A 19,315-nucleotide genomic window follows, 5' to 3' on the forward strand; every position below is an offset into this window, starting at 1 on the left:
GGGGGGGGGGTGTTATCTTCTTTTTTTATTTGTTGTGCTATGTCAATTATAAAGCCGTTTCATCTAAAAATTCAAAAACAAACACCCCCTCCCCCCCCCCCCAAAAAAAAATATCAAATTGGCGCAGGCGTCAAAAGAATGACGGTAAAAAATTTCTTTTACGTAGCAAGAACTGTTTAAAATGAAAAGGGTTGGATTTTTTAATTACATGGAAAATGAAATCACAGCCATTTTGACTTAGTTGTTTATGTTAGCCTATATATAATTATAGACATAATTGTGTTTATCTCGTATATTATACATTTACATGTTAAGAAATCTTAATTTTTATAAAAAATAAAGATTTATTGAAAATAAGAATTAAAGGATAAAAATGAGATATAAACATTAATACTTTTTACTTTTTATTTGTTTTTATATTTTTAACATTTTGAAATAATTTGTATATTTGGCCTCGGCCGATCACAGTTGTGTCCGTAAGAGGCATCGGCACACTTCACTATTTTCTGCACAAATTTCGCTTCACTCTACTTTCGTGTAACTCTTTTATTGATATTAATTCTAGTGGTTTTCAAAAATTCTCTTTCGTTTGATTTATTCGTTTTACGAAACAAGTATATGTTTTCTTGGATTATGTTAGAGTGACATAAAATCATTGGTTTCTTGTTGTAGGAATACTGAGTCCTGCGCCGAGTCCCTCCGATACCGGAAGCGGATCTGACGTAGATTCCTGTCCAGAATACGACGGTAAAATACATTCACGTGCACTTAATCTTAGTTGCATATCTGTAATATTACATAAAAACTTGAATTGATATGCTGAAGAGCTACACCCCCCCCCCACCCCCCCCCCCCAAATACAACAGAAATGCAATTTAGGACGCACAATAAATTGCGATAGTTTTGGACTTATTAACCGAATTTACTAAACATTTTGTACAAGTATTCCATTTCAATTTTTTTTTCAAACATTCTGCTATAGACGCCGTTCCATAACTAAGCTCTGAACTTCTCTTATAATAATAAACATTGTTATACTTTCATGTTAAATACTGAAATCTGATTGGTTAAAACGCAGTTCATAACCCTTTCTGTAATAGCAACGCACTCAGCAACGGGTAACATTAAAAATTGTTACATGCGCGAAAATTATGCGCGTACGGTTCGCTGTAGAATTCACGTTATTCCTATATAAAAGAAGTGAAATTTTCTTAAAAATTAAGACATTCAGTATAACAAAATAATTAGTGCCTGTTTGGGAGGGTAACAGTTGAAATTGACACCCCGAGAAAACCATTGTCAACCGACGCGAACAACTGTTACCCTCCCAAACAGGCACTATTTATATACTATCATCATCCCCGTAAAGTGAGGTAGACAAGTGTAGTTTGTGTGCAGAATCTCGATCCGCAAGTGAATTTTTCAGGTCGGAGAGCTATGAGAATAAATTTTAGAAACAGTCTGAGTCAAGTAAAGTGATTGTATTAGTATTATACTGTCCGATGATTTTTTGGGGGTTTAAACATTTCCACAGAATGCGAGAAAAATTAAGATAATCAGTCCAAAACTATTGCTTTTTTATTTTTATTTTTGGGGTGGGGGGTATCGGAATAACTGTCGCTGAATACAATTAACACAGATTTTCCGGTAGCGTTTCAGATATACATCTACAGCTAATTCATTCTCATGACATGCATTTAAATTTCGTGTCTTGAAACTTTAAATAAAAATGTCAGAATTCATAATTTTTTCTTTATGGTCACAGATCGATTGGTATGTAGAAATCCGATGCAACCGTCGCAGCTAAACTACATGAATCAGCTTCGGCCGACAATGCCTACAGGATCAGAACTCGTCCCATTCCTACGGAGCAAGGAGTCAGGTATGAGTAAGTTAAACCTTAACTTTATCTTTCCCTGTATAACTACTAATTGTTTGAAATAAGTACAAATGTAGGTATTTTTTGTTGTTAAATTAAGGGAGGGATTTAATGATTACACTTTTGAGTAAAGCTCGCCTTGTTAAGATTATTTGGAAAGGTGGTGGTCAAGTATTTGTGTCTTTCTATCAGTAATAGTTGGTTTTATTTCAACATATTTACATTCTCAAGTGTCTTTGCCTGTGATGACACCAAGTATCGTTTTGTACTATACAAACCATAACTTCAAATGACGCATATTGGGGCGCCAGTGGGGTTTGCTTATTTAAATTGAAATATTTATTCTTAAAATGGCTTAATATTGTATAAATATAAGTAATAAGGAATCATTCTTTTAATATCATGAGGTAAGCCCTTGGGGCTTTATTGGATTTGATCACGCCCCGACCAAAATTATCACCTAATAATACTCAAAAAATGATTCCTTATTACATGTACTTAATTATTCTCTTAAACTATTCAAATATGGTTGTCAAGAATAAGAAAAGTCCAATACCTTAACTCTGTAAGCTTTAATCAATATAATATATGTTTTTCAATCAAATGTATAATGTTTCATTTAGTACAAAGATTGCAGCTCTTGATTTTGCATTTAGCCCACCCAAATTTTTTTTAAAAAAAGAATTTTTTTATTTGGGGATGACGTCATTATCTTTGTTCATTCATAGATTGCCGGTTACTGTGGGAATTCATCTATCAACTTCTGCAGAATCCCTGCTACAAAGAATACGTATGTTGGGAAAAACTTGATGATTACGTGTTCAGGATCAACAACCCGACTGGGCTTGCGCAACTCTGGGGTCACCAGAAAAACCGCACGAATATGACGTATGAGAAACTATCTCGAGCACTCCGCTACTACTATAGAATGAATATCATTAAAAAGGTCTCCGGTAAAAGACTAACCTACAAGTAAGTATTAATAGCTAAAAGTTGATATACTACATTTTTTTTTATTTTAAGCATCAAGGCTGTTTATTTTTCCCACTGGAGACCCTTCATATATGGATTTAGAAGCGATTGCATCAATAATTTACTAATGGGTGTGGCGTTTTTAGAAAATGCAAGGCTATTAAGTAAAATAAAACAATGTCATCATGTCTTCTTGATTTACTTTGGCGTTCGTGTTCTAAAATAAATTGATATAACTCTGAAAAAAAAAACTGTTGAAGCGTTTTCTTATTTAAATATAAGATAGTGCTGTTTCACTGTTTATAAGAATTTGATATATGTGTGATAATATATAAGATTATTTAATTATCAACTTTTTATATTAAATGTCTAATATTATTTCTTCGAACAAGTGCTAAGTAATGCCTGATATAAAAAGCAGTTGACATTAATATATCATTTTAGCACTCGTTTTTGTCAGCATGGCCTCTGTAACATAAGATTTTCAAAAATTATTAATATACAATGCCTTACATGTGTCTTCCTGGGATATTTTCTATAAACACCTCAGCTGCCAGTTGAGATACACAAATAACAAAAGAAAGATCAACTCCCTTGTGACATACATGTATGGATTTTGTGAATAATTTAACGGGTACAAAAAAATACACCTAATTCTCATTCTCTCTCTCTCTCTCTCTCTCTCTCTCTCTCTCTCTCTCTCTCTCTCTCTATTAATTATTTTTACTTAACAATATAGGTTCATGCAACCGCCTGCGAACATTCAGAAAGGCCAACGGGGAGCGAAGCCTCATAGTCGCTCCCATCTTCTAACGACCTGCAAGGATGAGGAAGCAGACAATTTTGACAGCGAAATGCGCTCCGATGACACGCTCTCGTCGGAACTGTCTCAAACATCGATAGAAACTAAGCCCATTAAACTGGAAATTCCCGAGAGTCACGATCCGTTACGGAGAGATACTCGAGACAAACTGACCAGGAGCATGTCGTACCCAGGAATGGTACATTTATCGTCTGTTTGTCACTCTACGGACATCAACGACCAGCCTTTTGATTTCACTATGACAACGCTCAAGCGCAAAGAAAAATCAGTTGACGATAGTGTTTCTTCCGCTCGGGCATGCGCACAACTCACTTTTCCATTGCCAGTGGGCCTTAATTCCCCGGAGTCAACAAACAGTTGACCAATGTTTGATATGCCAAAAACTGAGAAAGTGCATGTAAGTAATGTTTAAGGCGTTCACTGGTCTACTATCGTAGACCTACAACGCACTGCGTTGTTTGGCAAGGTGTGAATTTACCCCCGGTGGACTGCGTTTGAACATCCCAGTGCCCGTGATAAGGGAATAAATGCACCCCTTTGTCCTCAAGGGAATGAACTGTTTTTGCATGTCCGTTTGTCCGTCCGTTACAGGGTCAAAGGCCGCGGATTCCAATTCGATGGCTGGGTCGAGACTCCTCTACAGAACATCATGTGAAAATGCATTGTAAAAATCAAATTCTATGTGGTTAAATACAAATATTTCCCATATTTGGAGGGGAGGGTGTTTTATTATAAATTGATAATTTAATTTTTTTTAATGTGCATGTAGCAATATAAAGACAGTAATATCTTAGACAATCTACAAGATTTCTTACGTAGGTTCCTCCTGCTTATCCAAAATATAAATGATTCAGTAAAAATAGTTAAGTTTTGTTTGTCGTGTTTCTGATGGTTCAGAGGAAACTCTGATTAAAAGATAAATTAATTAAAGGATAAGAATGATTAAGAAGCTATTGTTATTTGTTGTTTAGTTAATAACTATAAATTTTGTTTTTGTTTATATCTGTTTATATAATGGAATGCGTTAATTTTTTTCTTGAAATATTGTTTGTTTCGGTGTTATTTTATTTGTTGTTTTTTTTTTATTAATGTTAATTTTGCGATGGTTGGGTGGGGGAATGAATGTTTCCCCTGTTCCTTTAAAGACGTATCAGCAATTACAGTTAACTTCCACAGTATTTTTGAATCACAGAATTCTGAAAGTTTATTTAAAGTTTACGTAATATTGGTTTCTGTGTGTTTATTTTTCGTTGGGTTTTTTTTTCATATGTTGTGTATGAGTTTTGATTTGATAAAACTTGGATATTTAGTTAAACAATGGAAATACTGATATTGTATCTACTTACATCCTAGACGCAATCTTTAAAACTGCACTCATGGACGTACATTTTAATTTCAAAAACGCAATTGTCTGTAAGGCTATATTGTTATAATTATAGATATTGTTTTAAATAAACGTATGCAAAGTATGCAAGAATATTCTTATCTAGTAAATAGATGTTGACTATTGTATGATGGATTGATGTTAAAGAGAAATTATGCCATGATGTTCTTTGTGTGTTTTGTTTTTTATGCGAACACCGCTCTGTTCAGAAATCCTGCGCATGCGTTACTGCAGCCCTAAAGACTACTCTTCTGGATAAATCGGAGCTTTTTACTGCCTATCCTTTTGGCTGTATATTCTAAACGCCATTGTATTAAGCATTCACTAGACTAAGTATCTGGTATATGAATTAAGTCGGTTCTTCACATTTGTAAGTTTAAAGGAGGTAATATAGCCAACTCCTTGAAGGGACTGTAAATTTGTAAATTTTGTATTTACTGCCACCACATGACAAATGTCATGTTGTAAATTTTGTATTTACTTCCACCCGGTAAATTCAAAATTTACAACATGACAGAACTTGGACACAATTTGAGTTCAGATCGTTAAAGAAGTATTTTTCTATTACATAGAACGGAATAAAATGTTAAGCCATTTTTTGTTTTCTAAAATTACTTTCAATTGAACCCTCATATAACCTTTATAACCTTGTTTGTGGCGCACGTGACACAACCATGTGCATGTATATCATACATATAAATACGCAGTTTAAAGATAATGATCTCGACAACTTTTTGCCTGCTTTCCTACAAAGAAACGATAACCCAAAAAATAAAAGAATACACAAACTGCATCGACGTAAAAGTTTGCGTTTTGAACCGATTTTTTAAAAAAAATATTAATAAAACTGTGTCGGGTATTTATGATAGTGTCAAAGTGGCAGTTTTGATATTCGGGCATTTCCTCTTTAAGGGGGGGTCAGGACCACCCCCAGTGCCCATGACCTACATGGTATGACCTACATAACATTTGATGCCCATTAACAGAATTTCTTTGATTTAATTAAAACTTTCACAAAATGACCTTCATTTAAATCATTATTACTTCAAAAAAGTGCTGGGTTATGCCGGGCATTGAAGGCATTGCCATTGTATTATTTACGCACATGTGTGCGTGGGCTCTTTAACCTTTTAAATGAGAACTTGACGTATCAAACTTTGAAAATGATTATCTGGCGGGAAAATTGTGATTCTTGTATGATACTTAAAATTTCCTTTAGTCATTCTCAAATTATTGCACAAAATAAGTATATTCGAAACAGAATATAATTAGTGTAAAGGATAATTAAATAAAATTTTCAGCAATTAAGAAATCATAAATATGTAACGAACGAGAGAGAGAGAGAGAGTGTCGAAACACATACATAATGATATAAATTGATACTTGTCACTTATCACAGAGACGCTTATATCTGCCACAAGATTGTACAAAAAGTCTGCTGTTGCGTTTGCGAAAATTCTTCTCCGAGGAAACGTACAAAACAGTTTGAGTATGGCGGCCTAAGAGGACAATAAAGAGTTCGTTTTCGGTAAGGCTGCATGGTTCTGCCCCGAGGTTCATATCAAAGTTGTTTGATCCGTCGTTTCACCAGTCATTGTGAAAGTCGGAGGGATCATTGCAGGAACATGCTGCATGTGAAAACAGATTTGTGAAATATGAACCGCAAAGCGAACACATTTAAAGAACACAGGAATCGGCTGTAGAAACAAGTAGTTTACACGTGAACTTAAGACGTATAGTGTCGTCAGCATATGACCATATTGTGTGCGGATTTGAACACTGGAAAACGAGGTTAAAAATTCGAATATCAGGATCAGTCGACGTACGGGCATAACGCTGATAATAAAAGAAGCTGTTGACAGTTGATTTTACGATAGATTTCCAAGAGTGCTTGGAAGGGGACGAACCACTTTGGAGCCAGTCACAAAAATGCACAAAAAGTGTTAAATTATACTTTTGAAGGATACTTAAAATGTCTTGAATAAAGCCTTGTTGAGTTGGGGTGAGATCCGATAAAAAAGAGAACAGTCTTGGTATGAAGATTTCCTTTGTGAGACATCGTGGGTCCATACGACACAGTCTTCCAAAGAAAAGGAGCTTCCTCGCATCAATTTCTGCCATAATTGGAGTGAGATTTAGGAGCTGTTAGCACATATCGGATATTGTTTGTTTTGGTAGGTTCAAGATAACTTTTACATATGCCATGTTGTAATGTATTCAGACGTCGAACGTCCTCTAGCTTGTGTGATGGCATTCCATAGTTCACAACCATATAACACGGACGTACGGACGAACGAGTAATGCTGATTATTGTCAGATAGGCCGTAAAAATGTCCTTCCTTTTTTACAGGCAGTAGCAATTCGGCCCCCGAGTTTTGCTTTGTTGTTTAGCGCAATGCCTTGATGGTTATAATATGCTTTGCCAAATGGAATCAGAGAGTTCCCAAGATGTATGGGGGTTTTTTCAGTTGGTTGTTTGTTTCTTTTTGCTACAATTGTAAGGATACATGATTTATCGGCGTTGAATTTGAAACGCCATTTACAAGACTACGTGCAGGCGGTGTTCATCATTGCTTGCATAGCTTTCGGGGATGTTGCAATGCGTGAAATGTCATCTGCTAACGCAGGACTGTGGTATTTAGAATCTTAAATGCAACCTGAAGTGGTAACGTTACAGTTTTCCAAGTCAATCAGTAAGTCATTAATGAAGACAAGGTATAGAAATGTTGACAAAACTTCACCATCGGGATTTTGTTAATAGGTTGACAATGACAGCACTAGATGTATTCGTATAACAGTCATCAATGATTTGCCCTGTATTCTAAGAATATGTTACTTATACATTAGACTTTGTCTCCAGAGAGTGTCGAATGCTTTGCTTGTGTCAAGAAAACTTATAAAGGTATTGCTACCCAACTCAAGGTTATGGAATAAAGTCTCGTGCAGATTGGAAGATGCGGTAATATTTTCATTTTCTAGTGTCTTTGCCTGTCAGATAACACTACGTATCGATTTTGTACTATATAGCCAATAACTTCAAAAGACGTATAATTGGGGCGCCAGCGGGTTTTACTTATTCATATTTAAAAATTTAATCGTACAATAACCTCTTTGCCTTCCTTCCTGCACCACATTTGACGCAATCTTCTCTCTTAGCAGATCAAAATTTCAACCAACTTTGTATTATATTCTATAATATCCTGAGATGATTGGATTTGGGTATCGAGTATTTCGTATAGTTTAATTTCAGTACAACTGTCGTAAGTTGCGAGCGCCTCGGGTGTCGCCTTGTGCCATGCTGGGAGCTTGTTTTGTGATATACGTAAAAACTGTACATATACTATGTATATCAAGACATAACCTTACACAGATAGGGAGGTGATCAGAGGTAATAGATATAGAAACTATTTTCAAAATTTCATAATACTTCTGACAGTCAAGCATGTTTTCTTTTCAAAATCTTTCCGAAAAGAAAAAAACAAATTAGGCAAACCTTGATTTCTTTGGGAAATACATTAAAAATTTATCGAATAATCATTTTCTTATATTTCCCTATTAATGTCTCACCTGCCAGGTGGGATACAAAAATAACAAAATAAAGGATACATGATCGCAACTTTTCAATCGACTCTTTCTCTCTCTCTCTCTCTCTCTCTCCCTCTCTCTCTCTCTCTCTCTCTCTCTCTCTCTCTCTCTCTCTCTCTCTCTCTCACACACACACAGAACTATGTTGCAAGTCCATGCCCCCTACAAAAATCAAATTTCGTAAATTTGCTTAGTAAACTTTCACCCCCTTCACCACTACTACCAATCCACCCCTAGCAAATCTGAATATCCCTCGGACCTCCCCCCCCCCCCCCCCCCTCCCCAAATCTGCGTAGAAAAAAATCTGGCTCCGCGCATAAAAATGTTCCTTTAATTAAGTCAAGGGTACGTTTTCTCCGAGTTACGTTTTCTTCGGGGTACGATTTCTCCTATATCTCTATGCACGCCACCTAGCATTAATTCAGTGCAAGACTGCAGGTTCTGCATCGGTAATCGTTTGTTTTGTATCGATTATTGTTGATTTTGCAAAAGAGGCTGTTGAGTTTCGTATTCAAGCATGTTTTGAAAATAAGTTGTTCGTCTTTTTTACCTTTCCCGCCGCCCATACAAGTCATTTCTTAAATATTTTATACTTAAAATTTATGTTCATTAAACCGCCTGTCAATTCAGAAAAGCCACGGAGAGCAAAGCCTTATAGTCGCTTCCATCTTCTAACGGAGATATGAATGGATGGGTAGTTATTGTTAATTGTTTAAATGGATACATGTATTAATTTTAAATTTGGCTTTGTTTTATTTAAATATTTTGAATGTGTTCATTAGGGCTGGCTTGGCTTACCAAAAAGGTGTGCACTATGTTCACTTTTGTAAACCAAGCGAAGTGCTGTAGCATTTTAATGTACACATAGTGTACACTTTTCTACATGGGGGTTGTTATTTGGTTTGGTTTTATTTTTATGTTGTTCCTATATTTGATGCATTGGTTTGGTAGGGGCATTTTTTCTGTTCTTTTTAAGAACTACCAGCAATTACTATTAACTTTCACCTTGATATTCTTTAATCACAGAATTCTGAAAGTATAAACGTTTTTAGGTTCCTGTATTTTATCTCTTATTTTAAGTTTTCATTTAAAGTTGTTTTTGAGTCTTGATTATTTAAACTTCGATATTAAGTTAAATGGGGAAAATGTATTTTGTCAACCCAGAGTGTAGACACAAATATTAGAGTTCTCTGTAAGACAACACTAATTAAATTGTAGATATCGTCTGAAATAAAATTGTGTACGAATGTTCTTCTCTCGTAGATAAAATTTTGATTTTTTGTTTAATTCATGTTATTTAAAGATAACTGATGTCACGATAAACGTTCTGTGTTGTAATTTTTATGCAAAGACCGGTCCGGTCAGAAATCCTACGCATGCGCATGCGTCTGCGGTCTGGATAATATATTCTCTCTCTCTCTCTCTCTCTCTCTCTCTCTCTCTCTCTCTCTCTCTTTCATTGAAAACCAGATATTCAAGTTCACTTTCTATATTGAAAAGTAAAATTGCTCAAAAAATAACAGAAGCACCGCCCTATTTCAATTTTTGAAAACGCCGTACAACTATATTACACACACAAGTTTAGCTTTTTAAAAAAGCTTACCGTCTTTAGAGCAAACTCTTAACAGCAATAAGATATCAAAGACAATTTAATTATTGTTTATATACATGTGGCATTCTTCTCCATGCAATAGCGTGCCAAACTTTTTTAAAAATATATGTGCCTATTAAGCGTGCGTGCTTAAAATTAAAAATCATTTACAGCGTGTTATTTATTTGAAATCGACTGTAGTAGAAAAAAGAGATCTTAGGAAGGGTTGAATCACTGTAGTAAAAATACAACTCCATTCAGTATCATTCAGTTTTACTGATATTAGTTTCACCGTATCTAATATACAAACTTGTTTTCTGATATTAGTCATACCGTATGAAATTTCATTGGTATTTGTATAATCAGAACAAAAAGAAAAGTACAAATTATTTCAATAGATGTTACAGAATATTGCTTTTAACTAGTTAACAGAAAAATGAAAGCCAGAATTTCACTAAGAGCCATTTTTATTGTTATTTCGTTTTCTTACTTTTTAAGATTTGAAATCTACAAAAATTGTTAAGTTGTACGTAAAAACGATCATCAGAAAATTATCTCCCTTGTGCCGAACAGTATATCAACCAATGAAATAAATGTAAATTTTCACATCATGTATTTTCTACCAATCACAAAGGAGAGGAAGTGCACAGTCCGGAGACTGTAAATTATTTCAACTCTTTATACCGTCTTCCGTCATAATTCTGTGCTTAATATTGATCTTTGATGGTGTAATTTAATATCTAGATCTCTCTGTTTTTGTGGAAAGGTAGAAGACATTAATCATTTCTTTTTTTAGGTCCATAGTATACCAAGATCGGGAAGGACTTTTTTGTTATTTTTTCAGATTTGTTAGTCCCTACCCTTGATACTCACATTTTACTCTAAAGGGTAGCACACCCCCAGCGTTGATGAATATATATATATATATATATATATATATATATATATATATATATATATATATATATATATTTTTTTTTTTTTTTTTTTTTTTTTTTTTTTTTTTTTTTGAGTGTGTGTATATATGTATATATATATACATATATACACACACTCAAAAATTATTTTTAAATACATGTTTGGAGAGAGACACATTAAGTATTAATAACTTTGTAAAAATTTATTAAAATAAAATATGTTCAAATTATTATTATTTTTTTTTTTTGCAATGCTAGCTCCATCATATCTGCATAAAGCAACATTTTTTTTTCTTGAGCACTATAAAATGTGTCAAATTAAATATTGATTGTAGCTTCTACAATCGTCTTTCTCAGAGAGAGAGAGAGAGAGAGAGAGAGAGAGAGAGAGAGAGAGAGAGAAATGGCTCTAAAGCGTCTCTAAGTTTAGCTTTCTTTTACACTTTCAGCATAATATAATGATCTGAATTTTTTGATGGGGGGGGGGGGGGGGGGGGCGTGAGTGTTCTTGACACTTTTATCTCATAATCTATGAACGACAAGTTTCCTGCATATTTCCTTCTTCATATTGAGTTTTATAGCATGACAGCAACTGCCATTTTGACAAACCAACTGATCAAACGCTCTAAATATAGATTAAATTTAAATAGTCTTAAACTTCTTTTTCTTCCCGAATGGATGATTAACCGAGTTTTCAGAACAAAATATTAAACTGTCACCAACAGATTTCAATGAAACATAAAAACCGTTAAAGATCAAATTCTTTCCTATTTAATCATCGTTATTGGGGGAGCATATTCTTTTTTGAGTTAAGTCGGTTTTTTTCTTCTTCATCTCAAAATGTCAGACGCTCAAACACCCACGTGAGACGGCTAAAAAATAAAAATGAATTATAAGGAAACCATTTTTATTTTAAAAAAAATTATGGATTCCAATCGGGAAGTAAAAATATATTCAAATATCGATAGTTTTCTAGATCATACTATAGAGAAACATGACATTTAGTACCATGCTGGAATATCATTAAACCTGGGTTTTAGTGAATTGCAGATAACGAATGCAATACAATTGGTAAAATCGAGATGTCTGTAATTTTAACTTGCTATGAAAACATTTCTCGTTATAACACTCATAAGTTTAGGTTCACGATAGTAACTAAATTTTGCATCCATGAAAATTTGCGAACATAAATTGCAATTTCGGGTGGCATAGTACATGTAAAAAAATTTTACACAACGACAAAGTTGTAAACATTATTTTGTTTTTCAAAAGCAACTAGTACTTTTTGTTTCTTACAATTGTGGTTTTTTTTCAGTTTTGGTTATGATTTTTCCCCCCACAAAACAAGAAAAACAATTATTAAAACATTCAAAGTTAAAGGGGCATGGTCACAATTTTGGTCAATTTCTTTTCTTCCGATTTTAATATGTGCAATGCTCCAGTAAGGCATTTTCAAAAGGCAACCGAAATTTGAGTGTTATTTGTTGAGTTATAAGCGAGTTACAGAGCTTGAAATTCTTCGCTATGTAAATAAAGCGTTTGATTACATTTTAAATGTTAAGGTGAAAATTCCAGTTTTAAGACCTAAAATGAACGTTAAAAACTCTTTAATTATGCTTAAAATGAAGAAAAAGATGGACAAATCAGGTTGAAACAGATTTTTTACTGGTATATTGAACTTATGTAAACAAAAACAGGGCACGAGCCTTGTTTACATGACAAAGAATTGTCAGCCCTGTATCTTGCTTATAACTCCACGAATAAATCTCAAATTTCAGTTGATCATTAGAAATGCATTTCTAAAGCATTGTAAATAATAGAAACAGAAATATGGAATTTGACCAAAATCGTGACCATGCCCCTTTAAAGCATACTTAAACATTGCGTGGATGATATCCATTGAAGGTAATTAATCTCGGAAATTGTAAACATAATTATATGATTTAAAATTAATATCTTCCAATTTGTGTTCTTCTTGTAATTAGAAACAGCTCTGACGATTGGCATGGTCAAACAATTATAAAAAGTATTATTATTTATGATAATTATGAAATTAATACGTACCAAATCTACGATCGAATCCCTAAAGATCATACATGTACAGACGATTTTATCACAGATTAAGATTTAAACACTGTAGGCTATTTGATTAACTGGATGCTACTATTTAGTATTGTAACTAATGAAGAGGTTATAGATGTTATCAACTGTCTGAAAAGTAGACATAGCCAGGCAACGATTGTTTGATTAATAAATATACTTTAAATATACAGTATGTGTGATGCATGGTTTAAGCCAACTCTTGGCAAGGCTTTGATTCAGGTATTATTCCTTCAATTTGGTCTGAAGGTGTTATTGTGTCCATTTCTAAAAAAGGAGATCTAGCTACTAGATAATTTTTGAGGAATTACCCTTCTGAGTTCCATGCTGAAAATATTTAAGTCTATACTTATTAACAGACTGGTGAAATGACCTGACAAAATTATGTTATTAAAACTGATGCACAATCTGGGTTCAGACCAGTGATTGTTACTGTATGTTCTATATTGTACTGTACAGTTCTTGCACTTCAAAGTATTGGATTGATAAACATCTTTCAAATAATTATGAACTAAATTTGTACATGTATATTGTTGTTTTGTAAACTCTCGTAAGGCATTTTACAATATTCAAAGAAATTATTTCTTTGTTAAAAGCTTATAAAAATATGGATAAGGGGGGATGTTTATTAAAAGTATACTAGTACCATCCTTACACAGGACTGTCAGGAGTTAATTGTGTTAAATAGTTAATACAAAAACAATTTTAGTGACCTTTTTCAATGTACGACAAGGAGTACAACAGGGCGAGACGTTGTCGCCCTTACTTTTTTCGTTATATCTTAAGGAGGCTATGTGGTCAACAAATTTACCATCAGATCTACCTTAAATTTCAGAAAATATGTTTTAAGCTATAAACTATTTTTGGTAAAAAAAAAAACCCCAAATATTTTAGCTTTAAATTTGAATGCTTTCCTATATCTTTATTTAGAGCTTTTCTTCTTTAGAAGATTCATTTAGTCTAAAACTGGCCACGACAATCGAGCCCTTTTAATGAACTTGAAAACTTCTTTCAGCAGATCTAATTGCCAAAATATTTGTCTTCAACAAATATCATTATTTTAATGTTATATGCAGATGACGTGATTTTAGTTCAGATTTTCCTGATGGTTTACAAAAAAAATGATACTACGTCTTGAAATACTTGATTGAAAATTATATGTTAGTAAAACTAAACTAGTAGTATTTAGGAAATCTGGAAGACTGGAAGTTATATACCAAAGACCTTTTTTTTTTTTTTTTGGTCAAGATTTATGATAAGTTTAGCACCCCCCCCCCCCCCACACACTTTCAATTTGCTTTCGATGCCACTAACGTTATGTAGTTTATATAACTGCAAATCACGCTAGCTATCGAGGAGTTTATTCTGAAGAAGCGATGAAAACAGTTATGTTTAGTTAGTTATGTTTATATACAAGAACTTACCAAAATAATGTTTCATAAGACTTTTATTTCACCCCTTGTAAGCATCTTTATTCAATATTTTCAATTTCGAATCATTAGGCTGGTGTTTGTTTTATAAAACATCAACAACTGTTCCTCGTTCGAGATCGAGTCAATTCAAATCAACGTGCATTCGCAACTTTGTGTATGTCAACAAACTTGATTATTCAAGTCTTCTGATCAGTATTTCTATTTATGATAATCAGGTGATTAAGAAAAATTATTTAGAGCTAACAATTTATTTCAATAGTTTATTTCAGTGAAACTTTACATTAAAACAGTTAGCTATAGATCTTTTAAGTCATATCTGAAGACAGTTCTTTGGAAACTTTCGATGGCATGCCTGCTGTATAGAAAACTGGATTTTAAATGCGCAGGAAGATTATGGTAGGAAATATTTGGTATTTATTCTTGCTTTTTGTGTGACACCTGTTTAGCTCACCGAGACGAAGTCGGGGGAGCTTATATGCTATACTTTTTCTCAACAAATGGTTGTAGAGAGGACACCAATGAACCCCCTTCATATTTTTTCAGATTTTTAAATCTTCAAAATAAGTCTGTAGCTGCACAGTTCGACAGCTGTTTTAAGTGATTAAAAAGACAGTGTCCTGTTCTTGTATGTAACTATACTTTTCAAACAAAATGGCACGTAGGACCTCATATTTATTGCTTTTGTGCCATTCAGATTGGCTTTATTGAATAACTCTTATAGTTGACCTTTCTTGGCATTAAGCTTCAAACCGACCTTGGCTTAGTAGTTTACACACAATGTAATGTTAGAGGGACCTAGACACGATTTGAGGTCTAAACTGTAAGTTCTATTTTTCCATTTTTGGGAGTTGATTTTAATCAACTCTCCTATGCAGTTACTCTGGCAAACCGAAAGTGAAACAGTGTTTGGACCTAAGCACAAATCATCACCGCTGACAAGACTTAGTTCGCGGAAATAATCGATAAATTCGCTGTAATGAATTCAGAAGCATTGTTTTTCAAGGAAACTTATTTGTGATACCTTGAAAATAGTCAGATTTTAAATGGTAGAAAACAATTTAGACATTTTTTGTAGTGGTTTATATTCCTACGCTAGAGTTTACTATAGTATCGTTCAACCAGACGATCGGTGGTATCCGTAAATCTTCGACAAGCAGAGAATTTCTCTTGCTTGTCGGAGAGTAACGGAGACAGCCGAGCTTGTGGTTGAACGAAGCTAGAGTTCAATATTGCTTGGATCCATACAATTTTTCAGAAATATTTCGATTACTGATACGTAGGTTGATGGAATTAATATAGTATCTTTAAATATTACACGACATGATTCATATGGGGTTTTCTCGAAATTCTTTTCGGAAGAGTCCGAGTATTCATATTATAAAAAATGTGCGCAAATCAAATACATATAAGAAACCACTTGCCATGCAAAATAACATTATCGTTGATTCTAAAATAAATAATAATCGATAAAATTAACTCCAGTCAGTACTTCAGTACTTTTATTAAAGTTAAGATTTGTTGATGTAAGTATTTTAAATGCTTTGTCAAAATCTGAAAGTCAATTATTTATTTACAATCAAGATACAGAGTTTTAATTTCTAATATTAACATATCTGTTTCATTGTTATTCATGTATTTTTCAATCAAATTTTGCTTTTTCTGTTGATATTATTCATAAATACATTTAATCGGCTTCTCTTCTTTACCACAAATCATGTTGCCTTACTTTTCATTATTTGTAAACAAATATAAGACTCGAGCTCTGTTTATATAACATAATAATGTTTATATAACATAATAATGGATTCTTACCTCTGTATCTCTCTTATAATTTGGCTTTTTACATTCAAATTTGGTCAATCATTCAAAATCCAGGGGTAAAACATTTTATACATACATAAAATTAAAAAATAAAATTTTGATCTCATATCGTATCTAGCAAAAGTTCCTTTCATTTATTAGCATTATATTTACAATGCCATGTATTATCTATAATTGTTATATTCAGTATAGTATATTCTCACTATATATAGAGAATAATACATACCCTTTTCCATATGACAGCTTGTATCAGCCCGAGACTCCAATATCAGCCCGAGGGCCGAAGGCCCGAGGGTTGAGATTGGTCGAGGGCTGATACAAGCTGTCATATGGAAAAGGGTATCTATTATTATATTTATTACATACTTAGTATTAAATTTTAAAAGAAAACCCATCAACTTGAACAAATTAATTATTCATATCATTTGAAAAAAGTCTGGACATGTACATGTATTTAATAAAAATATGAATTCTTCTTGTTTAAACAAACATGAAGCTACAGAACGGAATTTCATCAGGCTTTAGAAGTTGACTGCTTTAAAACATTTGCTAGCATTTGAAGTTTTCAACTGCACTTAAAATATTGACTGTAACTGAAAATGTTTTATTTTTCGTCTGTAAACATGCAAAAATGCCGAAGCGAAAAAAGGCAGAGGAGTTCCGCAAGGGGTGTGATACGGATCCGTATCAGCCCTGCAGGGCTGATAACCTGTATCAGCCCCGGAGGCCGATACGGATTTTGTGATGTCATCTGTATCACATGTGCAAAAAACCTGACAGTGTATTTATTACTAAGTATGTAATAAAACTCTATATAGACAAATAGTCAATAATTGTAATATTAGCTCGTCCGAAAAATATTGACCGGTCAATATCTTTTTATTATTATACTTTCATGTTAAATACTAAAATCTGATTGGTTTAGACGCAGTTGATAATCCGTTCTATTACCCTCAGCGTTAGCAACACATTTAGCAATGGGTAACATAACGAATTGTTACATGCGCGTAAATGATGCGCGTACGGTTCGCAGTAGAATTCAAGTCAGTCCTATAAAAAAAACATTTATATTTCCTTCAAAATTGATATTCAGTATTATAAAATAAATAGTGCCTGTTTGGGAGGATAACAGTTGAAATTGACACCCCTCGAAAACCATTGTCAACCTCCGCTTCGCGTCGGTTGACAATGGTTTTCTCGGGGTGTCAATTTCAACTCATGTTACCCTCCCAAACAGGCACTATTTATATAATATTGACCGGCTATGAATAATATCTAGAGAAAATTCCCTCTATTTCAAATAAATGCCTCTGATTTGTTGATTTGTAAACGGTGACGTAAATAAATCTTCGCGACTCCAAAACAAGGTGACGTCATAATCGGCAATAAGTCTCGGCAAGTAAACAACGGACGCGCAATGCGACGGTTCGCTATCATAACGGGGATATAGAATTTGCAAATTATTGTGAAATAAAATCAGGTAAAACATCTTTAGCTTACTACCTACGGACGGTGGAATATCACCAGTGCTTTTGATGTCGGCGATATTTTGTTTGGAGCTCCTGTATTTACGAATTTGAATACACGATGTATGCGTGCTGTTAGAATTTCTTTACAGAGAAAACCATTTCATGGTGTAATTATCTGCATATACAGCCTACTCCGGATATATTGAAATTCAGGGGACCATGCAAATTATTTCAATATATCCGTATTTCAATATAAGCGAAATTGACTGACGTGAAGCCGCCAATTTTGTAAGTTCAATCCCGATGTAAGCATAAAAAACCAAACCCGAACAAATTATTTGGTCATCATTTATGTATTACAGTGAACAGATTACATGGAATATTAGTCGTTGAAAGTTTGATTAAAATTATATCCGTAAGTTTTGTAAGTTTCATTTTGTTACTATCTTTAACCTCATCACAATCTCCAGTCGCATTCTTTAACGTTTTAGAGAAAAATCACCATGCAGACTCAAACGCTTCAAATACTGCTGATCGCTGCTTGTATATCATCGTAATTGTACTCGCGATAATCTCAAAATCCTTAGCTATTTTGAATTTAATATATTAGGCTTTGTCCTTTTATCAATAGCCATAACCAGCTCATATTTAGTGCCCGAAGATAAGTTTTTTTCTTTACCGTGGGGTTTCCATATTACGTCTAGCCTCAATACCTCCGTATACGTAAAAAAAAATCAACGGCGAATAAATTTTACTATTTAAAAGAATTTTAAAAACACTCATGATGAGAACTTATCAATTCACACCTTTGTATATCAACCGGTCAGTCTGGCATAATTACTGTCATCAACCGTGACGACAGCCGCCAGGGATCACTTCAATATAACCGTTATAAAAACAACTAATTATCACCTATGGGGACCGATTAGTGGCTTCAATATAAGCGATATTTCAAAATAGCCGATTTCATTATATCCGTTAAATCAATGTAAAGAAAATGAGAGGCAAAAACTGGGGATTTATTTCTATTTCAAAATAAGCGGATTTTCAAAATAAGCGGATTTTCAAAATAAGCGGAATTTCAAAATAAGCGGAATTTCAAAATAAGCGATTTCAATATAAGTGGAGTAAGCTGTATATACAATAGTCCAATCCACACTTTGCAAAAGGTGTGTCCCCTTTGCGGGGTCAACCCTAAGGTCAAAAGGGAAAAAAACAACTTTTCCCTTCTTTATGCAACCAAATATGTGCGCGTCCTGTGATGAAATCTCTTAGAATTTAATTTATTCCTTCGATGTGTGGGTTGCCCCAACTTGGGGCAATCAAAATTCACAGAGAAAA

At 33.7% G+C, this 19,315-nt stretch overlaps 1 protein-coding gene across 10 annotated transcripts in view; it reads left to right on the top strand.

The window, feature by feature from the left end:
- Positions 1 to 5,222, top strand: part of LOC105325515 (transcription factor ETV7) — a 28,817-nt gene extending 23,595 nt beyond the window's left edge. For 8 of the 10 annotated variants that reach the window (XM_011425121.4, XM_011425123.4, XM_066084116.1 and 5 more), the window contains 4 exons: positions 673 to 747; positions 1,766 to 1,888; positions 2,608 to 2,851; positions 3,591 to 5,222. In XM_011425121.4, coding sequence (XP_011423423.3) covers positions 673 to 747; positions 1,766 to 1,888; positions 2,608 to 2,851; positions 3,591 to 4,035 — 887 coding nt within the window. In that variant the 3' untranslated portion in view covers positions 4,036 to 5,222. The remainder of the gene's footprint in view (positions 1 to 672; positions 748 to 1,765; positions 1,889 to 2,607; positions 2,852 to 3,590) is intronic. The other 2 variants (XM_011425128.4, XM_011425129.4) reach the window with 1 other exon arrangement.
- Positions 5,223 to 19,315: the final 14,093 nt, after the last annotated feature.

This window comes from Magallana gigas, chromosome 5, assembly GCF_963853765.1.
Source record: "Magallana gigas chromosome 5, xbMagGiga1.1, whole genome shotgun sequence".
Lineage (NCBI taxonomy): Eukaryota > Metazoa > Mollusca > Bivalvia > Ostreida > Ostreidae > Magallana > Magallana gigas.